Source organism: Netta rufina (assembly GCF_964035555.1).
Source record: "Netta rufina genome assembly, chromosome: 14".
Taxonomy (NCBI): Eukaryota; Metazoa; Chordata; class Aves; order Anseriformes; family Anatidae; genus Netta; species Netta rufina.
Window position 1 is genome coordinate 5324621 of NC_140137.1, and position 20837 is coordinate 5345457.

General features: G+C 49.1%; 3 protein-coding genes across 4 annotated transcripts in view; 2 read left to right on the forward strand and 1 right to left on the reverse strand.

Moving 5' to 3' along the window:
- The window catches only part of WWC1 (WW and C2 domain containing 1), a 69436-nt gene extending 62509 nt beyond the window's left edge, over window positions 1-6927 (forward strand). Inside the window, exons 18-23 of the mRNA XM_084295066.1 lie at window positions 382-529; window positions 2032-2196; window positions 2513-2605; window positions 3459-3689; window positions 5949-6070; window positions 6588-6927. Of these exons, the coding sequence (XP_084151192.1) occupies window positions 382-529; window positions 2032-2196; window positions 2513-2605; window positions 3459-3689; window positions 5949-6070; window positions 6588-6654 (826 nt within the window). The 3' untranslated portion in view covers window positions 6655-6927. The remainder of the gene's footprint in view (window positions 1-381; window positions 530-2031; window positions 2197-2512; window positions 2606-3458; window positions 3690-5948; window positions 6071-6587) is intronic.
- Window positions 6928-7459: 532 nt separating this feature from the next.
- On the forward strand, window positions 7460-20481 carry RARS1 (arginyl-tRNA synthetase 1). The gene is made up of 15 exons (XM_084295144.1): window positions 7460-7512; window positions 9999-10133; window positions 10466-10654; window positions 12599-12710; window positions 13642-13742; window positions 14042-14163; window positions 14491-14611; window positions 14898-15027; window positions 15368-15472; window positions 16224-16402; window positions 16917-17026; window positions 17866-17971; window positions 19046-19218; window positions 19720-19967; window positions 20343-20481. Exons 1-15 carry the CDS (start codon window positions 7468-7470, stop codon window positions 20450-20452), a joined length of 1986 nt encoding a protein of 661 aa, XP_084151270.1. The 5' UTR covers window positions 7460-7467; the 3' UTR covers window positions 20453-20481.
- Window positions 20325-20837, reverse strand: part of LOC311214530 (rho GTPase-activating protein 7-like) — a 42754-nt gene continuing 42241 nt past the window's right edge. For both annotated transcript variants that reach the window (XM_084295142.1, XM_084295143.1), the window contains exon 13: window positions 20325-20459. The gene's annotated coding sequence lies outside the window, so the exon portion shown is untranslated. The remainder of the gene's footprint in view (window positions 20460-20837) is intronic.

Here is a 20837-nt window from a genome sequence, read left to right on the forward strand (position 1 = left end):
GAGCTGGAAAGGATTTTAAAACAATGTGTCAGTTTTGTCCAGTATCACTTCTTAGTCTAAGATTAATTGTATCCTGAGAGGTGTACCCATCTTATGCTCAGACTGCGTGGCTGAACCCTGAACCTCCTTCATTTAAAGCAAGATTCTCTATGAAGGTTTTGGCTGCGATGGTTGTCTTCTGGTGCAGCTCCCCTCCAGTTTTCTTTATTTCCATCTAAACCTGTGTGTGTACAATCTCAGTGGCTACAGGACCTGTTGGGTACAACTGGCTGCCTTGGGGATGAGTTTCTGTTCAGCAGCTTACAGGAAGTAACTCCCTGCTGGAACACCTGAGTTTTGTACAAAACAGGCCAGTTCAGTAACAGAAGCTGTTCTTAACAGGCAAGATGAAGAGGTTCCAGAGCAGGAAGAGCAGGATGAGATCAGTGATAATGAAGCAGAAGAAGAAGAAGAATTCTCTGCTGGAAAATTGCAGTGGGAAACAGAAGAAAGTCTGAATTCCCAGCTGCATATGGAAATAGCAGTAAAGGTAAAATCAAGGGCCTTTTGAACAGAAAGCTGAGTTAAACTTCCTATTGCTTGCTGCAGTATTCCAGGCAGCCTCTGTTTAATTGCACCATCCAAAGATTCCAGGATGAAATCTTCCTTTTGCCTTTCTCATAAGCAGTTTTATGCGCAGTGTTCACTCTTCACTCTAGTATTAAAGTTTCAAAAGGAATACACCCTTAGAGAAAAAAAAAAAAAAAAGAAAAAAAAGAAGCCTTGGTGAGGCAGTAATTGAGAACTGACTGTGAAAACTGAAGAGACAGACCACTGCAGTAAGGAAGTACTTGCACCTACTTGATTTTTATTCTGTTCATGGCCAAATCTCAAAGCATATTGGAAAACTGACTCTGTCTTCGCAGGTATGAGTTCATGGGACTACAGCTTGACGGTGCAGACTTTCTCTTGCCAAAAGCTCTCACGGATTGGTATAAGAAAATAATTGCTCTCATATTTCTCTGGGCACTGACCTGATTTGCTTATGCAACCACAAGGCATTGCTAGCATAACTGGTTCATGCCTTTGCACCAGACACTTCTTTGAAGGGGAAAGCGCAATGCCACCCCCAAGTCCTTTGTTGTGCTGAACCAATATTGTCTAGTCCTGTGATGCTCTACATCAGGCTTTGTGTATTTTGTTGGCTGTGCTTTTTTTCCTCCTCCTAAAAAGATTTTCTGATTTTTTAGAAAGTCGGAAAAACTCATTTTTGTTTTCATTAAAATATTTCCTGTTGTCTGATGTCGACGTTTTTCTCCTTTTATTTTCTGCTTTTAATTCATCTCCTGCTAAGGGAGCTCTTGCTTTAAGATTTTAGTTTAAAGGGAGAAGTTGTTGCTTAGACTGGGTTGCTGTTGAGCTAAGCAGGGCTACAGCAGTAATTTGAAAGCTCATAATTGATTTTTAAATGTTTGCCTACCTGAATTTTTTTTATGTAACTCTACATGACCATGTTTTTTCCCCATGGCTAATACAGCATCGTTTTGTGCCTCCTTTTGTTACTCATGGAAATTGTGACTGTGGCTTTTACCTTGCGTAATTCTGAATGTAGTTGTATTCTGACAAACATAATTAATGTGCTCTAGATGTGCTCTCTGTGCATGTGCATATGGTGATTTGCCTCTGTTTGCTGTAGATGCACAACAAGTAAGGGAAGGGTCTTTAAAATCCTACCTCTGTCTCTGCGTGTGAGATTGCAGGTCGCACTGATGTACTGGATCACCAGGCAGCGCTCATTGGATTCAGTCATTGCACAGCAATCAATGGACATGGAGCCTTTAGGGAGCGGTGCAGTTAACGTAGCAGCTCCTGAGTTCAGAGTCGAGTGTCAGGACACCCTGAATAAAAAGGGCTAAAGAGTATCTCGTTTTGAATGCAAAGCCTCTGGAACTGAAAGCGGAGATGTGTCACGGGTGGCTGCCAGGCAGCCGTGGATGTGTGTCATTGGTGCGACAGCAAGCTGGCGTTTACACTGCAGTATCTGTCTTTCAGGTGGATAAAGAGACAAACACAGACAGCCTTGCACAGTCTTCTACTGTGGTTCGTCCAAAAGACAAAAGAGCAGCAAATCCACCCCAAGCTCAGTTTGTCAGAGGCAGCACCATCATCCGCTCTAAAACTTTTTCACCGGGACCACAGAGTCAGTACGTGTGTCGGGTAAGGAAAAATGCGATCTTGGGTTTATAAGTGCTGTTCTTCATTAGTGAAAGCGTGGTATCAGTGTTCACTCAGTGTCAGGTCACACTGAAAAATTCAGACTGCTTTCTTCCCATTTGACTTCAGAAGATTTTCCCTTCTCTGGCAGTGCGACTGGCTTCTCAGGCAGTGTCCGCTGCAGTCTTTCACAAAGCTTAATAATTCTGCTTACATCACTGACCATACTTAAGTACACAACCCTGTGATCTTGCTACTAATGTAAGAATGTACTTTTTGTATGTTTCACAAAATATTTGTTGTTTGCTTCCGTTTTCAGCTGAATCGCAGTGATAGTGACAGCTCAACGCTATCCAAAAAGCCCCCCTTCGTTCGAAATGCCATGGAGCGACGCAGCGTCAGAGTGAAACGGGTAAAAACATCACTGCTTGCTTTTTGTCTAGCACAGACATTGATAGAAAAAAAAAAAAACGAAAACTGTTTTAAAGGAAGAATTTGCAAATGTAAATCAGTTGCCAAGTGCTTTCGTTCGCAATCTTTTTTGTGGGGACTATTAAGGCTATTTGATACATCAGAATATGACAAGAATATTTAACTTAGAGCTCACTCAGAAAAATCACTTCGGGAAGATGGTTCCTGGTATCTTCCAGCATATCAGAGTAGGAGCAGCATGAATGTTTCCATATTTATTGTTGTAAGAGTCTTTAGTGCTTACACTGATGAATTGGGGAAGAGAGTGAGGAGAGTGCTTCTTTAGATGCTCAGGTGACCTTGTGCTGATCGGTCAGTGGCACACAGCGAACCCCTGTGCCTGTTGTGATGGTAATCACTGAAATTCCCCTGGGATACTGGTGCTGAGATCTGTCTGCCTTCCTAAGGAGATGGTTTTCTTCAGAATGCTTGTGTTTGAAACTGACAGAAGACAACAGAATGTACGTTGGCAAAAAAAAATAAAGTTTTTTGTGTTGCATTGTTGATTATTCTGAAGATGAAATGCTGGGAAACTTATAAGCAAAGTGTGAAGCAAGCCCTCTTTTATTTGGAGAAGCTGTCATGGAAATCTAGTGGAAACACAAGAATCAAAAGGCCCATTTGTAAGACTTGCTTGAGTTTGTGCTTTCTGTCTTGAGACAGAAAAACAGGATAGAGATGCTTTGCACTCAGAAGTGTTGAAAGAATGGGTCACATGAAGTACTAGGCCTTTGATGAGGGGAGTGCTCTGGGCAGTTCTCACCATTGTGTCCATAAACCCTTTTCTTTTTCAGCCTTCAGTTAAGTCCTTTGGTACAGAGCGTCTAATTCGCACTTCACTAGACCTGGAGCTGGACCTGCAAGCTTCCAAAACCTGGCACGATCGCTTAGTTCAGGAGATCTCTGTGCTGAGAGAACTCAAGGAACAGTTAGAACAAGCTCAAAGTCAGGGTGAAAAAGAGTTACCGCAGTGGGTGAAGGATGATGAGAGATTTCGACTGCTGCTGAGGCTGGTGGAAAAACGAGTAAGTAATACCAATAACACCAGCCTTTGGATTTTATTTAACATTAGAGCAATGTGATTTGAGAAACAAGACTTAAGATGGTCTGGAAATGAAACCTTAGCACTACAGTCATGTGTCTTCCACTTATGGCTACATCAAGCAAGCTACTGGTGATGGAAGTTGAGTCCTTGAGTGTCTTGTTCTCAGATAGGCACAGACTCTGCAGCCTGCAAATAGCACACCTTCCCACAGATACAAAGACTAGGAAGATAGCATTTAAGTCTTTCTCTTAAGAGAAATAATGGCTCAATGAAACTTGTGCATGGATGATCCTGTTGTGTTTTTTTTTTTTGTTTTTGTTTTTTTTGTTTTTTAGAATAGGAACTTTTCTAGTTAGTGTATGTGGTGTAGTTGCAGATGTCTGATTTTCCCTGGACTGAATTCCTCCCTGAACTTGCTGGAGTTTGTTGCCTCTTCCTGTAGTCCTGATCCCATGCACAGCAGTTTGCCTTAGCACAAGCATGGGAAGTCACAAACAGCATCTGTTTTGTGAAGTTCAGCCTCCCAGTCCATAGCAGGTGTGGTGTGGAACACCTCAGGGGCACCTGTGCTGTCATCAGACAAACTTTTAAATTCTGATGGCAGAAAAGTGTAGGAGTGAGTTGGTACAAGATGCATGTTGGGGTAGAGCTTGAAAATGGATCTCAATATCTAGCCACATAGGCCAAGCCCCAGAGGGCCAAAGCAGGGTCTGGGAGAATGATCAACCACCCACTGTAGGAGAAGACCAGCTAAGGAACCTAAAGGTGCGTGAGTCCATGGGACCTGATCAGATGCATCCATGGGTCCAGAGGGGACTGGTGGATGAACTGGCCACAATCCATCGTATCTGAGAGCTCATGGCAGTCCAGTGAGGTTCCCAATAACTGGAAGAGGGGAAACATAATGCCCGTATTTAAAAAGGAAAAAAAGGAAAACCTGGGGAACTGCAGGACAGTCAGTCTCACCTCTGTGCCTGCCAAGATAATGGAGCAGATCCTCCTGGAAACTGTGCTAAGGCACATGGAAAATAAGGAGGTGATTGGTGACAGGCAACATGGCCTCATTAGGGGGGAAACATGCCTGACAAATCTCATAGCCTTCTATGATGAGGTTCTAGCATTGGTGGATAGAACAACTGACATCATCAGACTTCTCCAAAGAATTTGACACTGTCCCCTATCTCTAAACTGTCCCCTTGTCTCTAAACTGGTGAGACATGGATTTGACTGTCAACCAAAATGTGATGAACACTTACACTCAAGGAGTTGTGGTCAACAGCTCAATGTCTAGATGGAGATCAGTGACAAGTGGTATTCCTCAGGGGTCAGTATTGGGACTGGTGCTGTTTAACATCTCTGTGGGTGACACAGGCAGTGGGATTGAGCGCACCCTCAGCACGTTTGCCAATGGCACTGAGCTGTGCAGTGTGGTCAGCACGCAGGAGGGAAGGGATGGCATCCAGAGGGGCCTGGGCAGGCCTGAGAGGTGGGGCTGTGCAAACCTCATGGGGTTCAGCAAGGCCAAGTGCAAGGTCCTGCAGCTGGGCCAGGGCAATCCCAAGCACAGACACAGGCTGGCCTGAGAATGGATTGAGAGCAGCCCTGAGGAAAAGGAGCTGGGGGTGTTGGCTGATGAGAAGCTTGATATGAGCCAGCAGTGTGGGCTTGCAGCCCAGAAAGCCATACAAGTGTGATAGGAGGAGGAGTAATTGCTTTAAACTTTTTTTTAAGTAGCTCTAAGGAAGAAATTGTTCACTCAGATGGTGGTGAGGCCCTGGCCCGAAGAAGCTGTGGGAGCCCCATCCCTGGCAGTGCTCAAAGCCAGGCTGGACGTGGCTTTGGGCAACCTGGTGTGATGGGAGGTGTCCCTGCCCATGGCAGGGGGTTGGAACTAGGTCATCTTTAAGTCCCTTCTAACTCAAACCCTTCTATGATTCCATGTTCTTCAATGAGCTGATCAACTGGCTTAAAATAAAGATGATACAAAGAAGACAGATATCAGCCATGATTCATACCAAAGGGCTGGAAGAAAACCTTATGAAAAGCTCTCTTGATTACAGTGGTTAGCTGACAAACCTTCAGTTTTTAGCTTCTGTGGTTTCTAATTCCAGAGTTAGCAGTTTCCAAACGCTGCAGGTCTGCAGCTAAAATGCTGCTGTATTGAGAGATTTAGTTGGATAAACTGATTCCTCCTGGAAGCATGGAATCAGAAACGAAATTTTTTTTCATTATTTTTGAGGTGGAAAAAACAGAACACAAGTGTGAGCTCAAAGCCGATAAAATGATGAGAGCTGCTGCCAAGGATGTTCACAGGCTACGAGGGCAGAGTCGGAAGGAGCCTTTGGAAGTACAGTCATTCAGGTATTAGCATATCAATAATAAAGGGAGGAAAATTTGACTACCTTGACTTTTTTTGTGGAGTCCTAAGGTACTGATAAAGTTCATCTTTGTAGTAGTTAACGGTTCCGCTTCAACATATTTCTGTATTTTCATATCAAAGTCTAAGATCTGAGAGTCAGAAATTAGCTGCAGCACTGCAAGCGATCACAAGGCACCTAGAACTACTCCAAACCATTCCTCACCTGGCACCAAATTTGCAAATCCTCTGCTTAATGCAGAAGCAGCCCTTTGCTTCTGTAAGTAACATGCTCATAATGGTAAAAAATGAGCCTTTCTGAAATGGCTCTTTTGATAAGGTCAGCGCTGTGAGCTTAACTGTAACAGTACCTCATGTATGCTGTGTAAATAAAAGGTGTAGCTTGTGCAAGGGCGTGCTGCTGCTCTTCGTGGTGCCAGCTGGTGGGATAAATTCTCATGTAGATGATAGACATTGCTGGCAGGACTTCTGTTGCACTAACACCTGGTCATCTCTTTCTAGAGAGAAAATGGCATTTTTCACGCGGCCGAGGATCAACATTCCAACGCTCTCTGCGGATGACGTGTGATCACCATAAAGTATTTGCTTTCTGGACAGTTCTACAAATGCAGTTTGGTTTTTGAAGTTATTTATGTGGTATTATGAAGGCACCGAGGCATTTGTACATTAGAGCTTTCGTCAGTATGTGGATGTTTTAAAGACTTCTAGCTTGAGTTGCATCATCACAAAAACCAGCATTAAAGTGACAAGATTGTATAGTTTGTATATTTAGGAATGTATTTTTTGGGAAATAGAATTTTAAATGAGAACAAATCCAGCATCAGGTGCTGTTATTCTTCAATAACCCTCTTTAGACTTTTTGTACAGCTCCTCCTGTTCCAGGCTGGACTGCAATAAGCTGACCCCGCGCCGCTGTGACCGAGGCCCCGTGTGCGGGGTGACGGAGGCCCCGTGAGCTCTGCTGTGTATGGGGGGGGCCTGGGGGGCCCTGGGGCCGGGGGGGGCCGCCTGTTGATGCCCTGCCGCGGGTGGAGGGCCGCAGCCTCGCTGCCCCTGTCCCAATAAAGCAGCCTTCCTGCACCACCGGCCTCCTGCTTTGCTGCGCCGTGACAGCCCGGGGTGTGCCGGGCAGGGGGGGGTGGAGCTGAGGGGACAGCGCTGCTCGGCAGAAATGGGGTGCACGGGGAGGGGGGGCACGGTGCTGGGCGTGCTGCCTGGGGACACGGCTGGGGGGGGACACTGGGGGGGTTGGCAGCACCGGGTCCCCCTCCCAGCCCTCAGCGGAGCCTCCGCCACACCAGGCGGCGCTACGGCAGGGCCCGGCCCCCCCCGCCCGCCTCCTGCCGTCCCCTCCCTTCCCCTTCCCCTTCCGCAGCCCGGGATGGAGCCGCGCGTGGCGGAGGCTGTGGCACGGCTGGGCCGGCAGGTGCGGGGGGCAGAGCCGGGGCCGGGCGGGTGCCCCGGGGCCGGCTGCTGGGGGGGCTCGGGGCTGCCCCGAGGGGGAGGCGGGGGCGAGGCGGGGCCCAGCAGCAGCCCCCAGCGCCCGGCGGTGTGAGGGGAGCAGCCCCGGCCCCGGGGCTCGGCCGTTCCTCAGAGCCCGCGGGGTGGGGGTTGAGGCCGTGCGGGTGGAGGAGCCTCTGCTCGGCCTGGCTTGTAGCATTAACACGGGGAAGAAAGCTGTGGTAAGATTCTGGTCGTTTCGTCTCCTGCAAGCCTTGGGTGGCTGGAAGGAGTTGTGGTTGTGGAGGATGACCAGAAATGAATTCTGCTCTGAAAGGCTCCCCAGGGGTGCTGAAAGGTCTCAGGGGCTGCAGCCCGGGGGTATTTGTAATGCAGAAAGAGTACCTGAGAGCTGCTCGGGGGCTGGGACGTGTAGGGATGCCCATTTATTTCAAAAGCAGAAAACAAAAAAACTTTCTGCGTCTGTGCGATATTTGGCCTCAGTGCAAAACTCTCCCAAGGGTCTGACTCGCTGGCCTGTCCTGCAGCTGGCGGCTTTGCTGCACAGCGGGTGGTCCTGCGTGGGCACGGAGCTTGCAGGTAGTGTGATACTAGAGTAGGACAGAAAGTTTGTGCTTTTGTAAAGCACATCAACTGTGGTGGTTTGTACAGGCAGAGGGGGAATTAGGTGAGTTTAAACTTCAATTATTTGTGTTGCTGCTCCAGCGTTGTCTTAAGTCAGTTTGCTGCAATGCTGCTTACTTAAATTTACAGTAAAACAACTGCTCGTTAATGCAATGAAATCCCTCTTCCACTATTTTAAATTTGAAGTTGTCAGGTTTTTTTTTTAAACACATCTGTGAGTTCTATCAAATGCTACTAGGTCAGGCCAATAAGAAAAGTATAAAATAAGAAAAACATTTTCTGTCAAGGGGGAAGGTAGGTGTATGTATGCAAGAGCAAACCTGATTGAGGGGTGCGGGGCGATGCCTGCCTTTGTTAAAAAAAAAAAAAAAAAAAAAAAAGTACTAAGCTGCAAAAGGACCAGCTCAAATGGGGTATTTGCAGTGAGTTATTTTTAATATGCAGCATTGCTTTTAGGTAATTTGGGTTTGATAAGTGCCAAAACAGGTTTTGATTGGGTTTTTTAATCCCAAAGCCCTGTTTCTTCATGCTTGAACCTGCAGGAAGCATCCTGTTCTCCTGTAGTGGAGACCTTGAGGATATTAAAAGAAGTGCACTGGAAATGCTGAAGCCGAAGCGCGAATGAAGAATGACCTTAAAAGTATTGATTTTCAGCTTGCTCCGTAAATAGGGCAGTCTTAAGATGGTTTTGGGCCCAGCTCAGGAATTTTGAGCATCTGCAGTTGGTTCTGCTGGCACCTGTGGGAGCTGCTGTTCGGTGGTAACACTGGGCCAGGGGATTTGATGACCCCAATTTTTTTCTTAATGAAATATGCTGGTTATTTCGAGTAAGCAAGCCCTTTTGATAAGGTTTTGGTGGCCTATTTGCCTCTGATGCTAGCCAGGGCTGCTCCCTGCTGTGAGAACCCCCGACGAGCGCATCAGCGACACGAGCGCTGCTGGGACAGTTCCTGCAGCCTCTGGGCGTGTTTGTGGACCAGGTTTGTGGCTGATGGGCCAGGGGAGGAAAACAGGTGGACTTCAGAGATGAAGTTTCAGATCCCTGGTTTCACGGGGGGGTTGCGTGAGGGGAGGTCCTGCTCCTTGCAGCAGCTTCTCCCTGGTTATAAAAGTGCCCATGGGTGAGGGGAGGCTCTGGGTCAGCACCCACAGCTCTGCCGCTGCTCCCAGCTTCACCTAGAGAAGGCGGGGGGCAAGACAGCTGAAAGCTGAAGTTTGTTTATTTGGAGAATAAAAATGAAATTCCCGTTTTCTCCTAAACACCTTAACCCCAAGGTAAGGCAGAATTGAGTGGGGAGGTGGGAGCACACGCTGCCAACACGGCTGTGAGGCAGCACACTGACTCCTGGGCACCTCTGTCACGTCGGCGTTGGAGCTTGCTGGAGTTGTGCGAGCGGTTGTGGTTTCACCCTCTGAAGGAGAAAACGTGGCCTAGCTAGTGAGAGTGGAACTGGCTGAAGCTTGAAGGAGGCTGCAGGGAGTTTGGAATCAAAACTTTGGCATCTTTATTAGATACAAAAGCTGGAGAAAATGCCCTTTTTTTGAGCCTAAGTTTCATTAGCTTGACCTGTTGTCTTTCTTGTGCTTCTGTCTTGAGATCAGTAAGATTATTACCACACTGACCGTTTTTAAGATTGTGTCAGATCCATGTTTTCGGCACAAATAGAAACCATCTTTAAACGAGGATCGTTTGGAAATACTCTACTTACACATCGTTGTCGTTACCTTTATGAGACACAACCAGAAGTGTGTAAAGATCCTGCCGCTCCTCATCTTCTGTTCCCTTTCTCCAGGAATCACAGTGTGTCCATTTAATTTGCTTTTCAGGAAAACGAGATTAAGTTGCTAACTGCAGAAATCGAGCGCCTGAAGAATTTTGGATGCTTGGGAATCTCCCCGAGTTTGGAAGGGTTGCGAGACGAAAACGCAAAACTTAAATATCGGTTAAATTTCCTTCGGAAGGTAAGGGAATGAGGAATTAGCACTGCGTTACGTGCTTTTGTTGTCATTAGGACAAGGTAAATTAATTACATCCGTTTGTTACAGCTAGTAAGGTGTGACAGCATGCTCTCTCTGCATTCTCGTGTCCTAAGTGTCGGTGGCACTTGAAATGTTTCCTGGGTCTTTGCTTTATGCAAAATGTCAGTGGGTTAATAAGCCCACGCTGCTCTGTGTTGAGTGGTCGTGTAACAGGCAGCCCAGCGGAGGTCCCTGCCAGGGTCACTGACAGAAGAGTGAGAAGCAGAGCAGGATGTGACTGCTCCTCACACGCCTTTTGTGTTCTGCTTTTTCAGAGCCTTCAAGAGGAAAGAAGTAAAACAGCGAAAAGCATGATTAATATCAACAGCTGTCTTCAGGAGGTCTTCGGAGCTGCTATCCAGGCTGCGTACCCAGATTTAGAAAACCCTCCACTAGTGGTGACCCCAAGCCAGCAGCCCAAATTTGGGGATTATCAGTGCAACAGTGCCATGGGCATAACACAGGTAAATCTGAACGACCTTCCAGAGGGAAGCGAAGTGGGAATGTTGCCTGCTGGAAGCTAAGTGGTAGACAGCACCCTGAGAGCTGCAATATTGGAACTGTTTTAGGTTCATTGCCTCTGGGCTGAGAACTTACTGAATATTTAACAGTATTTTAGGAGACGCTGGCCCTCACAAGGCAGGTCTTCCAGTCTCATGTTTAGATGTCATGTTTAGATGACTGTTGTGAGGCAGGGGAGTGTCTGAGTTACACGTGTGTGCCACAGAAAAACGGCCCAGTCTGTGCCCACTTGATGCTCGTGTTCCTCTGGCTGCTGTTACCCAACCGTTCACCAAGGGGCTGCTGTGAGCATCTGTATTTTCTGTTAACCGATCAAAGCTCAGGACGTGTGTTTGTTTTGTTACGATGCTCTGGCCTTGGAGGTTTTCAGGCAGCTGTAACAACAGCTCTGCTTTACAGAACACTTCTGATGTATGTGCAAAGGAAGGAGCCTGTGTTTTTTAATCCTGGCAAGTATCAACCTCAAAAATTATGGCATTGCTGCTTTGTAGGAGATACTTGGCCAAAGAGAGCCCGGACAGAACAGGAGACATTTCAGGCATTGCTCAGTAGGATGAGTCTGTGACAGAGTACAAGCAGGAGGTGAGGGAGAAAGGTGCTGCGTTCTGTGTGAGGTGTTGGCTGCCCCTGCTTCCAACGCATTGATGCCTTGGAGCGAATAGGCAGACTCTTTGTAATCACAGGTCTTTTATTTTACAGTGTACATTCACAACAGAAGCAACTTTTATTTTTGTGTTCTGTTATTAATTCACCTTTCTTGATGTTAGACTAATCTTGAACTTGCCCTGACACTGGCCCAGGTTGTGACCTGTGGTCTCCACGTCTGTTGTCGTGCCCCAGTGAGTTTAGCTCGCGGGCAGCACCGGTACGTGCCAGCCAGCAGGCTCCTGGCCTGAAGTGCCAGGGCGGAAGCAGCCCGCACAGACCCGAGCCGTCTTCCTCGGTCTCGTTAGCGCTGCTCGCATGCTGTGGCTGGGCTCTGGCCAGAGGAGCGTGCTGGGTGACTGCACTGCCACACGCGTTCAGGGCTTTGCCATTTTTCTGACCGCTGCTTTACCCCAATTAAGTCTCTGTTAGGATTCTTGAGCAGTCCTGGCTTCCCAGTGTCAGCGATGTTCGCATAACTCCGTGTCTGAACAGTCCTCGTCAAGCCACGGCTTCAAGTTCACGGTTGTCAGCAGAGCCAGCTCCTCGTGCTGGGCTTGGCTGTGGAGTTTGTTCCTTGGAGAGGCACACAGGGTATGCGGGGCCTCAGCCTGGGGACACTCCCACATCACAGCATAAGCAGCACAGCAGAGGCAGGGGGTGCAGCAGTCCTTTCTCTAAGAGCAGCAGGTTACGTCCTTCCCACCAGCCGAAGTTGTGGGGACGTGGTGCATCTCCCCGTGGCACCCTGCTCCCGCGGGGTGTCCCCTGGGAGGAGCAGGACGCGTCCTGACCGGGCAGCACCCCTACGTGCCAGGCAGCCACCTCTCCCTCCGGTGCGCTGGCGTGGAAACAGCCCTCACAAATGTGTTCTGTGTGCTGGGAGCTCGTTAGCGTATTAATGCCTGGGGCTGGAGCCAGGAGCTCTGCTCACTCCTCGGAGTAACAGGAGTGCAGGGACTGTTCCTGGAATGATTCAGAGGACTTGCAGTAAGCTGGTACAGCATGCTTATTATCTGGTTTTGCATGTGTGTTTTTTTTTCCCTGTAGTTTGGGTAGCATTGAAGTTGATCCCTACAGAAGGTTTCTTTTCTTGCCCTTTCCAAGCCTTTACTGTTTTGCAAAGATGCTGTAACGATCAGCAGTGTGGCAGGTATGCACAGTAGGGTCTGTGCTTTCTGTTTCTTTTGCGGAATGTTTTGGAGGATTGAATTTTACTGGATCTTCTTGTTGCATTTCAGATCCTGCTCAAAACCAAGGAACAGAAGGTTAGTCCGAGAGAAATTGCTGAGAAAATAACAAAAAATATTCCTGCAAACGAGTGCATTGAGAAGGTTGAAATTGCTGGGCCTGGTACGGTACTTTCATGCTCTACCCCTTGTATGTTTTAAAGCTGGTAGGGCAATTTTATACAGGATGGGGATCAGAGAAGCTGAGCTGAGTTCAGCTGTTGTGTTGTTTAAAACTGGTATTATGGGATGAGTGAGCTGCTTCTGTCTTGGTGAGCTCTGTAGCCCCCAGAGGTGTGCAGCAGCAGCAATCTGCCTCTGTTGTAACTTGGCTGCTGCAGTCCTCAGCCCTTTATTTAGATTTTTTTCCACTGATCCTTGAGGGATCAGCCTTGCACCTTTGAACATTAGTGATGGGCGTGGGGTCACAGTCATACAAAACCACTGGAGAAATACATGTAGGTGTGCCCTGCTCAGCTGAGACCGGGAGTGCTGGCTGTTGGGTGGGTGGCGAGGAGGCCTTGCCCTCAGCACGGAGGCTGTTGACTGCTGCCTCTGCCTCGGCCCTGTACCCAGGCAGAATACGAGGGCTCCTGTTCCTTAGGGCTGCGGTGTAAAGGCAAGGATCATGGCCCAGGCCTTCGGGATGCTTGGGCACTTCATTCACTAGCTCTAAGAAGGAGAAGTAAAAGAAGGCTAGAAAGCAGAATTTGGTTTTGTATCCTGCAAACCCTGGCAAGATTATTTACTCTCTCATAAAGAATGGTTTTCTAGATTCAGCTTTGAGTGACAGCATGCAAAAAGGGAGTTGTCAGTGGTCTTGCTTGCAGAGTCTGACTCCTGCGGTTGTGTGAAACACAAATAGAAGGCTCTGTTAATGTGGGAGCAGAAATTGTCTCCTAGTGATGGCTTTGTTGTCTTGTTGCTGAAAAAATTTCATTTAGTCAAGCTAACTTCATATGCTCTTGTCCTTGATGCGAGGAAACAGAAATTGAAAAAGTGCCTTAAAGCAGTTTTGCAGCCCCAACACTCATTGCTGGCTTTCTCCTCCAAAGGTTTTATCAATGTCCACTTGAGAAAGGATTTTGTGTCGAAGCAGCTGAGCAGTTTATTGATGAACGGAGTTCAACCACCGGCTGTTGGCAAAAGGAAAAAGGTATGGCAGTACGGAGGGGGGCATCTTGCACACGTGCAGCTGAAGTGTGTGCTGGACAGCTTCGAAATCCCCCTCCAGAGAGATTTGTTGAGTAGATGGCCGTGTCAGCTGGTTGTCGGGGTGGCATTTTTGTCACTTGGGGTCTGGGGGCCATCGGTGGGCCCACGTGTACCAGCTGTGGTCGCTGGGGGGTGAGGGACAGGGGTATCCCAGGGCTCCCAACACCCCCCGGTGAAACACATGGGATGTGGTGATGGCTGTTGCCTTTATTCATGTATTTCTTTTGCACTGTGTCTAAGGTGGTGGTGGACTTCTCTTCCCCCAACATTGCCAAGGAGATGCATGTTGGTCACCTGCGGTCCACCATCATTGGGGAAAGCATGTGCCGCCTGTTCGAGTTCGCAGGTTATGACGTTCTGAGGTGAGAGCTGATTTTGGGATGGGATGGGCTGCTTTGGCTAAATGTCTGCAGTACCTCTGTACGCTTCGGTCGGTATTGGGCTTTTTGATAAGCACTTCATAAATAATCCTCTCTGCAGTAAGCTCCTAAACTGAGAAGTGTAGCAGGGTTAGGGATCCAGATGGGCAACAGCTTCGCTGCATTGAACCTTGGGAAGAGGGTAGCTTGCCTGTTTTCGGCTTCTCGTATTATGTATGTTTGGTTTTTAGAATACACATATTTAAAATGTACGATTTTAAAATACATGTTTGAGAAATCATCTTTATTGTTCTCTTTAATTGCTTCAAGGTTAAACCATTTAGGAGATTGGGGCACCCAGTTCGGAATGCTCATTGCTCACCTACAAGACAAATTTCCAGATTACTTAACTGTTTCTCCTCCCATTGGGGATCTCCAAGCTTTTTACAAGGTATTTGTAGCAAATAAACGTGATATTTATGTCAACACCTAAAAAGCAGGTTTAGGAGCTTTACAAACTTGCAGCACAGTTTTAGAGAAACAAAGGGAATCATGTTAATAGATTATTGCAATTACCTGCCAACAGATAATGAATCTGGTCTTGAGTTGTCCATGTGGGGCGTGATTAAAGGGCTTGTCTTTTGAGACAGGTGTGCTTTGAGAGCCTGTTATGAAAGTCCCCCCCGTTGTTTTGGGGGAAAACAGGTGCTTCGTTCATGTAGTGTGTTTTACCATAGGAATCCAAGAGGAGATTTGACACAGAGGAGGAGTTTAAGAAACGAGCCTACCAATGTGTGGTGCTGCTGCAGAGCAAAAACCCAGACTTCATTAAAGCGTGGGAACTGATCTGTGACGTGTCGCGGAAAGGTGACTTTGCCAGGTTCAGAAACATGTCTCAGCAGTTGAACAGTGTGGTTTTCCTCACCTTTATGTCTGAGTCCATCCTCTCGTTTTCTTAAAGAAATCGCTGCCGCCCTGCTGTAAGAAGCTTAAAGTAAAAGGATGATAGAGCCAAAGTACTGGGCTGCCTGTGGAGGGTTTCAGCTAAAACTTTTGTCTCCTCAGTCTAGTCTGAGTCCTAGTCTGATAGCTTGACCCAGAGACAGAAAACATGTAGGGATTTGCTGTACCCATTGGTAAACATATGCCACTGAATTCCCACTGTGTACGTTTAATGGAAGTATTTTGATCCGTTTCCCTCCTCAAGAGTTCCAGAAAATCTACAACTGCCTGGACATCACACTCATCGAGAGAGGGGAGTCATTCTACCAAGAGATGATGAAAGATATTGTGAAAGAATTTGAAGATAAAGGTGAGGCTTTTGGTCTTGGAATCAGAAATTCTGCAGATGTCAGCATGAGCGAGGTAGCCCCACTCCTATCCAATGAGGTGTAGGACTCATTCTTGCAAAGCTGCATTTTCCACACCCTTGCTCTTTTTCTCAGTAACGTTTCCTGAGTGGATCTTTGGTGGAATTTCCTCCCAAAGAAGCATTAGCAGAACTGAGTCTTATGTGTATCATTCCAGGAAGTGTGAATCTGCTGACACCAAGAGCAGTTTGTGTGTGATGTTTGTAGGAAATAGTGTGAGGTACTACTGGAATTCACTGCATCTTCAGCAGATACTCAAGGAGCAGTGTATGAGAGACTTCTCAGTCTTGGTGTTGGGAGTAGAGGAGAACTTGAATCTGAGAAGTCTCTCTGAAGACAGTGGCATGTTGGGATCATGTTGACTTTGAGACTCACAAGAAGCCAAATGGACCATAATGAGTCTCTGGTTTTATGTGGTCCTGTTTAGATTTAGAAACTCTAGGTCCCTTTTAGAAAGGCCAGATCTGACCAGATCTGCTTTCTTGTGCGTGCTGTTTTGTTCTAGAAGTGCAATACAAAATATGACACGGCTGGTGAGGGAATTCTCTTTTTATTTTCATTTTAGACATCAGTTTTTAATGTGAGTGCATGGTGCTTTCTTTCTGGTAGCATCTAGAATGGGAAGTGTCCCTGTCCTGCCCCCCGAGCCTCCCCCCGTGATGTGACACACGATGTGTTCCGTTGCTTTCCTAGGATTTGTCCAGGTGGACGATGGGCGGAAGATTGTCTTTGTGCCAGGTTTCCCCGTCCCGCTGACCATCATGAAATCAGATGGAGGTTACACGTATGACACATCAGACTTAGCTGCCCTTAGACACAGGCTGCGTGAAGAGAAGGCTGATATCCTCATTTATGTTGTGGACAGTGGCCAGGTGAGTATGTCAGCCCCTTCTGTCACTGCTGCTACAGATCAGAAAGTATTTAAATGACAGATACAGCAGTGTTGTAGGTAGAATGCTGCAGGCGTGGTATATTGCCCTTTGTCCTCATTAGTGTAATGGGGGATCTAATTTGGTGACTGGTGATCTCCGTGGAGAGCCCTGGAGATCCCAAATGATTACGGATACCCAGTCACCACTGGAGGTTGGTTAAACCTAAATCTCAGTAGAATAGTCTGAAATGAGATTTGTGCTGCTTACACATTGGCCTCTTCTTATCTGAGGAAACACAAGGTTGTCAGCAGCGTGTCTGAGCAGTGATGTGAATTCGCTGGTTGCTGCTTCTGTAAGCCAGGCAAACCCTCTGAAAGGTTAAACTTTCTGAGGTGGAGCTCTTCTGTGGAGCTAGAAACGTTTACAGTCTCATTGTGAAGGTGATGAAGCTGTCAGGAAAACCCTACCTGGAAGCATGGGTTGAGACCTGGCTGTTGGTGTTTGTTCCTTGCAGTCGGTGCATTTGCAGACGGTGTTTGCAGCTGGACAGATGATCGGCTGGTACGATCCCAAAGTGACCAGAGTGACCCACGCTGCATTCGGAGTGGTGCTGGGAGAAGACAAGTAAGTCTTTGGAGGTAGTTTTTCCTCTGTGTGTGCTCTGGATGCTTGAGTGACTTGCCCATTCCTCACCAAGTAGGCACGCGGCATGCCAAGCAAAACACATCACGTGCTGGACAGTTACTTGTACCTGCATCGCTGTACTGCGTGTCAGGGCCCTCTGAGGCACGTGGTTTTGGTGCTGCAGTCTGGTTCCTTCTGGGACCTGGCCTCTGCTGCCTGCTGTGTGGGGAGAGGACCAGGAATCAGCACGGGGAACGGCTGGTGGCAGTGCTGAGGAAGGTGGTGTGAATATTGAGTGGCCATGGTAAAGGCCGTACTTCCCTTGTTCCCTGCCTGCCCTGTGGTGGATGGAATGAAAGTTGGGAAAAGAACCTCTGGGGTCTGGTCTGCAGGCTCCCTTGTGCTCCGGAGGTGTTTGTGTGAAGTGACACAACCAGTGCGCTCCTACAGCCTCGTGGCGCTGCAGAGCGAGAGGTTTTGCTGTAGGTTTGTTACAAAAGTAAAGGTGCCTTGCTGGGCTGGAGTCGTGTGCTGGTGTTGTGTCCTTCCTAATGCCTGGGACAGCTCTGAGTGGTGGAGCCTTCCTGCCCCTCCCAGGTCCCCACCTGTGTTCTGGCAGGTTCCTGCACTTCCTGCTAGGTGTAGCTGCCTGGTGTCAATTTCTTCAATACAGAGCAATTTGTGGGCATGTGCTTTTTTTATCAGCCAAGGGTTCGAGCAGGCAAAATTCCTGCGAGCAGTTCAGGTGCATGTCCTGGATCTGTCTGGGCACACGCTAGGCAGAGGGTGGGAGTGTTTTGCCTCTTACACAGGTGGTCATTTTGGCTGTGTGTTTTCAGGAAGAAGTTCAAAACTCGTTCAGGGGACACAGTGCGCCTCATAGATCTGCTGGAAGAAGGGCTGAAACGAGCCATGGACAAGCTGAAAGACAAGGAACGGGACAAGGTAGCTCATCTTTCCTGAGAACTTCCCAGATTTGTTCACAAACTTACAAATTCCACATTCTGAGTGGGAGCTGAGAATATGGATGCAGCCAAACTGCCCGGGAGGTGCTGTGGGATGTGTGCAGAATCAGTGGTGTTATCTGGGAGCAGCTGGGGCAGGAGGGTGCTGCCATGGGGAAAGGAGAACCCCTGGGTACGTAGCTGTGAGGAAATGGAAGCTGCAGGCAGCGAGCTGGCCGCCGGCTGGTGCTGCAGAGCTTTTCGGGGAGCCGGGAGGGGAGCTGGGCCTGGCGGGATGTGAAGTTGCAGCCTCGGCCTGCTGGGCTGGGGGTGTGCGGGGCACTTTGGGGTCAGGCTTCACCCTCTCCCTCGGGCACTGTGGCTGAGTTGGCCGGACGGCCTTTGCTTGAAGAGGTTCTGCCGTGGGTGCTGATCGCATGGAGAGAGCTGCACGGCGTGGGCCACAGAATGGGGCAGGAGCAGGCTGCCCGAGCACCGTGCGAGGCAGTGGAACTGGGAGGTGGAGCTCCTGGGTGCTGCGCAGCACAGGCTGAAAGCTCCTCTTTTAAATGGGAATAGCAGGAAGCTCAGGGGGAAAAAAATACACCATAAAGATCTCCCAAGGACACACATGATTCAGACACAGAGTGCTTTGCCCTGCCGACAGGGCGTTGCTGTACCAGAGAGGTGTTTTATGAGAGTCTGGATTATCCAAAATGCTCTGTAGGGGTTGCAGGGGCAAATGTGTGTTTGTGAGAAGCAAGAGCACAGGGTGAATGTCAAACGCGTGTGGTAGCAAGAACACGATGGGTCCTTGGGCCTTCAGGAGCAGGGGCAGTGCAGTTAGCATTAGCCTGAGCAGGGCGGCCACGCTGTCTGAATGCAAGAGAAGCGAGGGGCAGAGATGGGGTCTGGTCCCTGGGGGTGGGTGTGAGCCTGTGCCACGTACCCTGTGGGTGAGCTCCTCACAGCTGCCGGCGCTCTGCTCCTGAGCCGCGCTGTGCCCAAGGCTGCGTGCTGTGGCTCCTGAGGGCGTTCCTCCTCCTGACTGTCACCTGTTCTGAAATCGTAACAGGTCCTCACGGCAGAAGAGCTGAGAGCTGCCCAGACGTCAGTCGCGTTTGGATGTATCAAATATGCAGATCTCTCCCACAACAGACTAAATGACTACGTGTTCTCCTTCGACAAGATGCTGGATGACCGAGGAAATACAGCTGCTTATTTGCTGTACGCCTTCACGCGGATCAGGTGGGTTGAGCACGTTGGGAGTCACTCGGAGCTAGCCTCTGGTGCTCTCTGAATGCTCTCTGATGCTCTCCTCTGTGCAAAGGAGATGTGGGGGAAGGAGTGACGTAGCTGCGTCAGTGCTGGTAGGGTTAGTTGGTTTGAGAAGCGAGCTCTGTCGCAAGTTTGTATTTGTCTTTGGAGACTGTGTCCTGTGTTACCTGACACAGGGCCCTGCTGTGTGCCATGCACCAAAGGCATCCCGGGCCCTTTAGCTAGCAGGGAGGGAGCTGCGAGGTTCTAGGTAATTCCTTTTGAGGATTTGGGTGGCCAGAGAGGGGTGAGTCTGTGTTCCAGCAGCTGCTCACCATTGCCATACCCCACAGAGCTTTTCTGGCACCCTGAGCCCTGCTTGGCTTGGCAGCACGGGCCCTGCCAAGTCCCCTGCAGTGCCCCGAGGGCTCGCTGCGAGGCCTGGGGCAGGGTTGGTGGTGGGACCTTACACACAGTTCTGGCACACTGCAGGGCTATTGCTCGCCTGGCCAACATCGACGAGGAGATGCTGCGGAAGGCAGCCAGGGAGGAGGTGCTTGTCCTGGACCACGAGAAGGAGTGGAAGCTGGGCAAGTGCATCCTGAGGTTCCCCGAGATCCTGCAGAAAATCCTGGAGGATCTGTTGCTGCACACGCTCTGTGACTACCTGTATGAGCTGGCCACCACCTTCACTGAGTTCTACGACAACTGCTACTGCGTTGAGAAGGACAGGCAGAGCGGTGAGTGTTGGCCTATGGGGCTGCACGTGCCTTGGCACAAGCCAGAGCACAGGCGATGCGCAGGGCGTTTCCTGGTCCCGGGAGGGCTGGTGTTGTGTTACCAGCTGCTGCAGAGCAAATGCTGCCAGGTGGGAGGATGGAAGGCGGCTGGCACAGCTGTGCCATCTTCTGTCCGTGAGCAGGAAGGTCGAGCAGGAGCTGTGAGCAGCCAGGCGGCTGAAGCTCGGTGGCTGGTCAGTCAGCCTGGCTCGGGGAGGAGGGGAGGGAGCTCGCCGTGCCCAGCCCCAGGGCAGGTGGTGGGTGGGTGGGTCCCCAGAGGAAGGGCGGTGTTGGTTCTGAGCAGCTGCTCCATCTCCTACCTTGATGTTTTTGCAGGCCAGATTGTGAAGGTGAACATGTGGAGGCTGCTGCTGTGCGAGGCCACTGCCATGATCATGGCCAAGGGCTTTGACATCCTGGGCATTAAGCCCGTGCAGAGGATGTAGCTGTTCCCTGTGGGGTGACAATAAAAGGACTGAACATCTGAAGGTGTCTGTGTCTGTTGGGGTGGGGTTCTGCTATGGGAAGGTGCTCTAGGGGAGCAGCACCCTGAGGGAGGAAGGGAAGTAAGAACGGGAGGGGACACAGGAGCATGACTTCAGAAGCTGCAGGTACAGAGGCAGACGAGAGGCTGTGGACACAGCTCAGAGCATTTCTGTGTGCAGGAACTGAACCCCACAGGCCTATACCCACCCCCAGGGCTGCTCTGCTGTAGCCTACAGGTTGTTGGAGGGCTGAGAGCTATGACAACACCCAAGTGTCCTTCTGGGAAACCACCCAACCACCGTATGGACACACGCAATCCCAGAGCTGACCTTGTTCTGATTATAT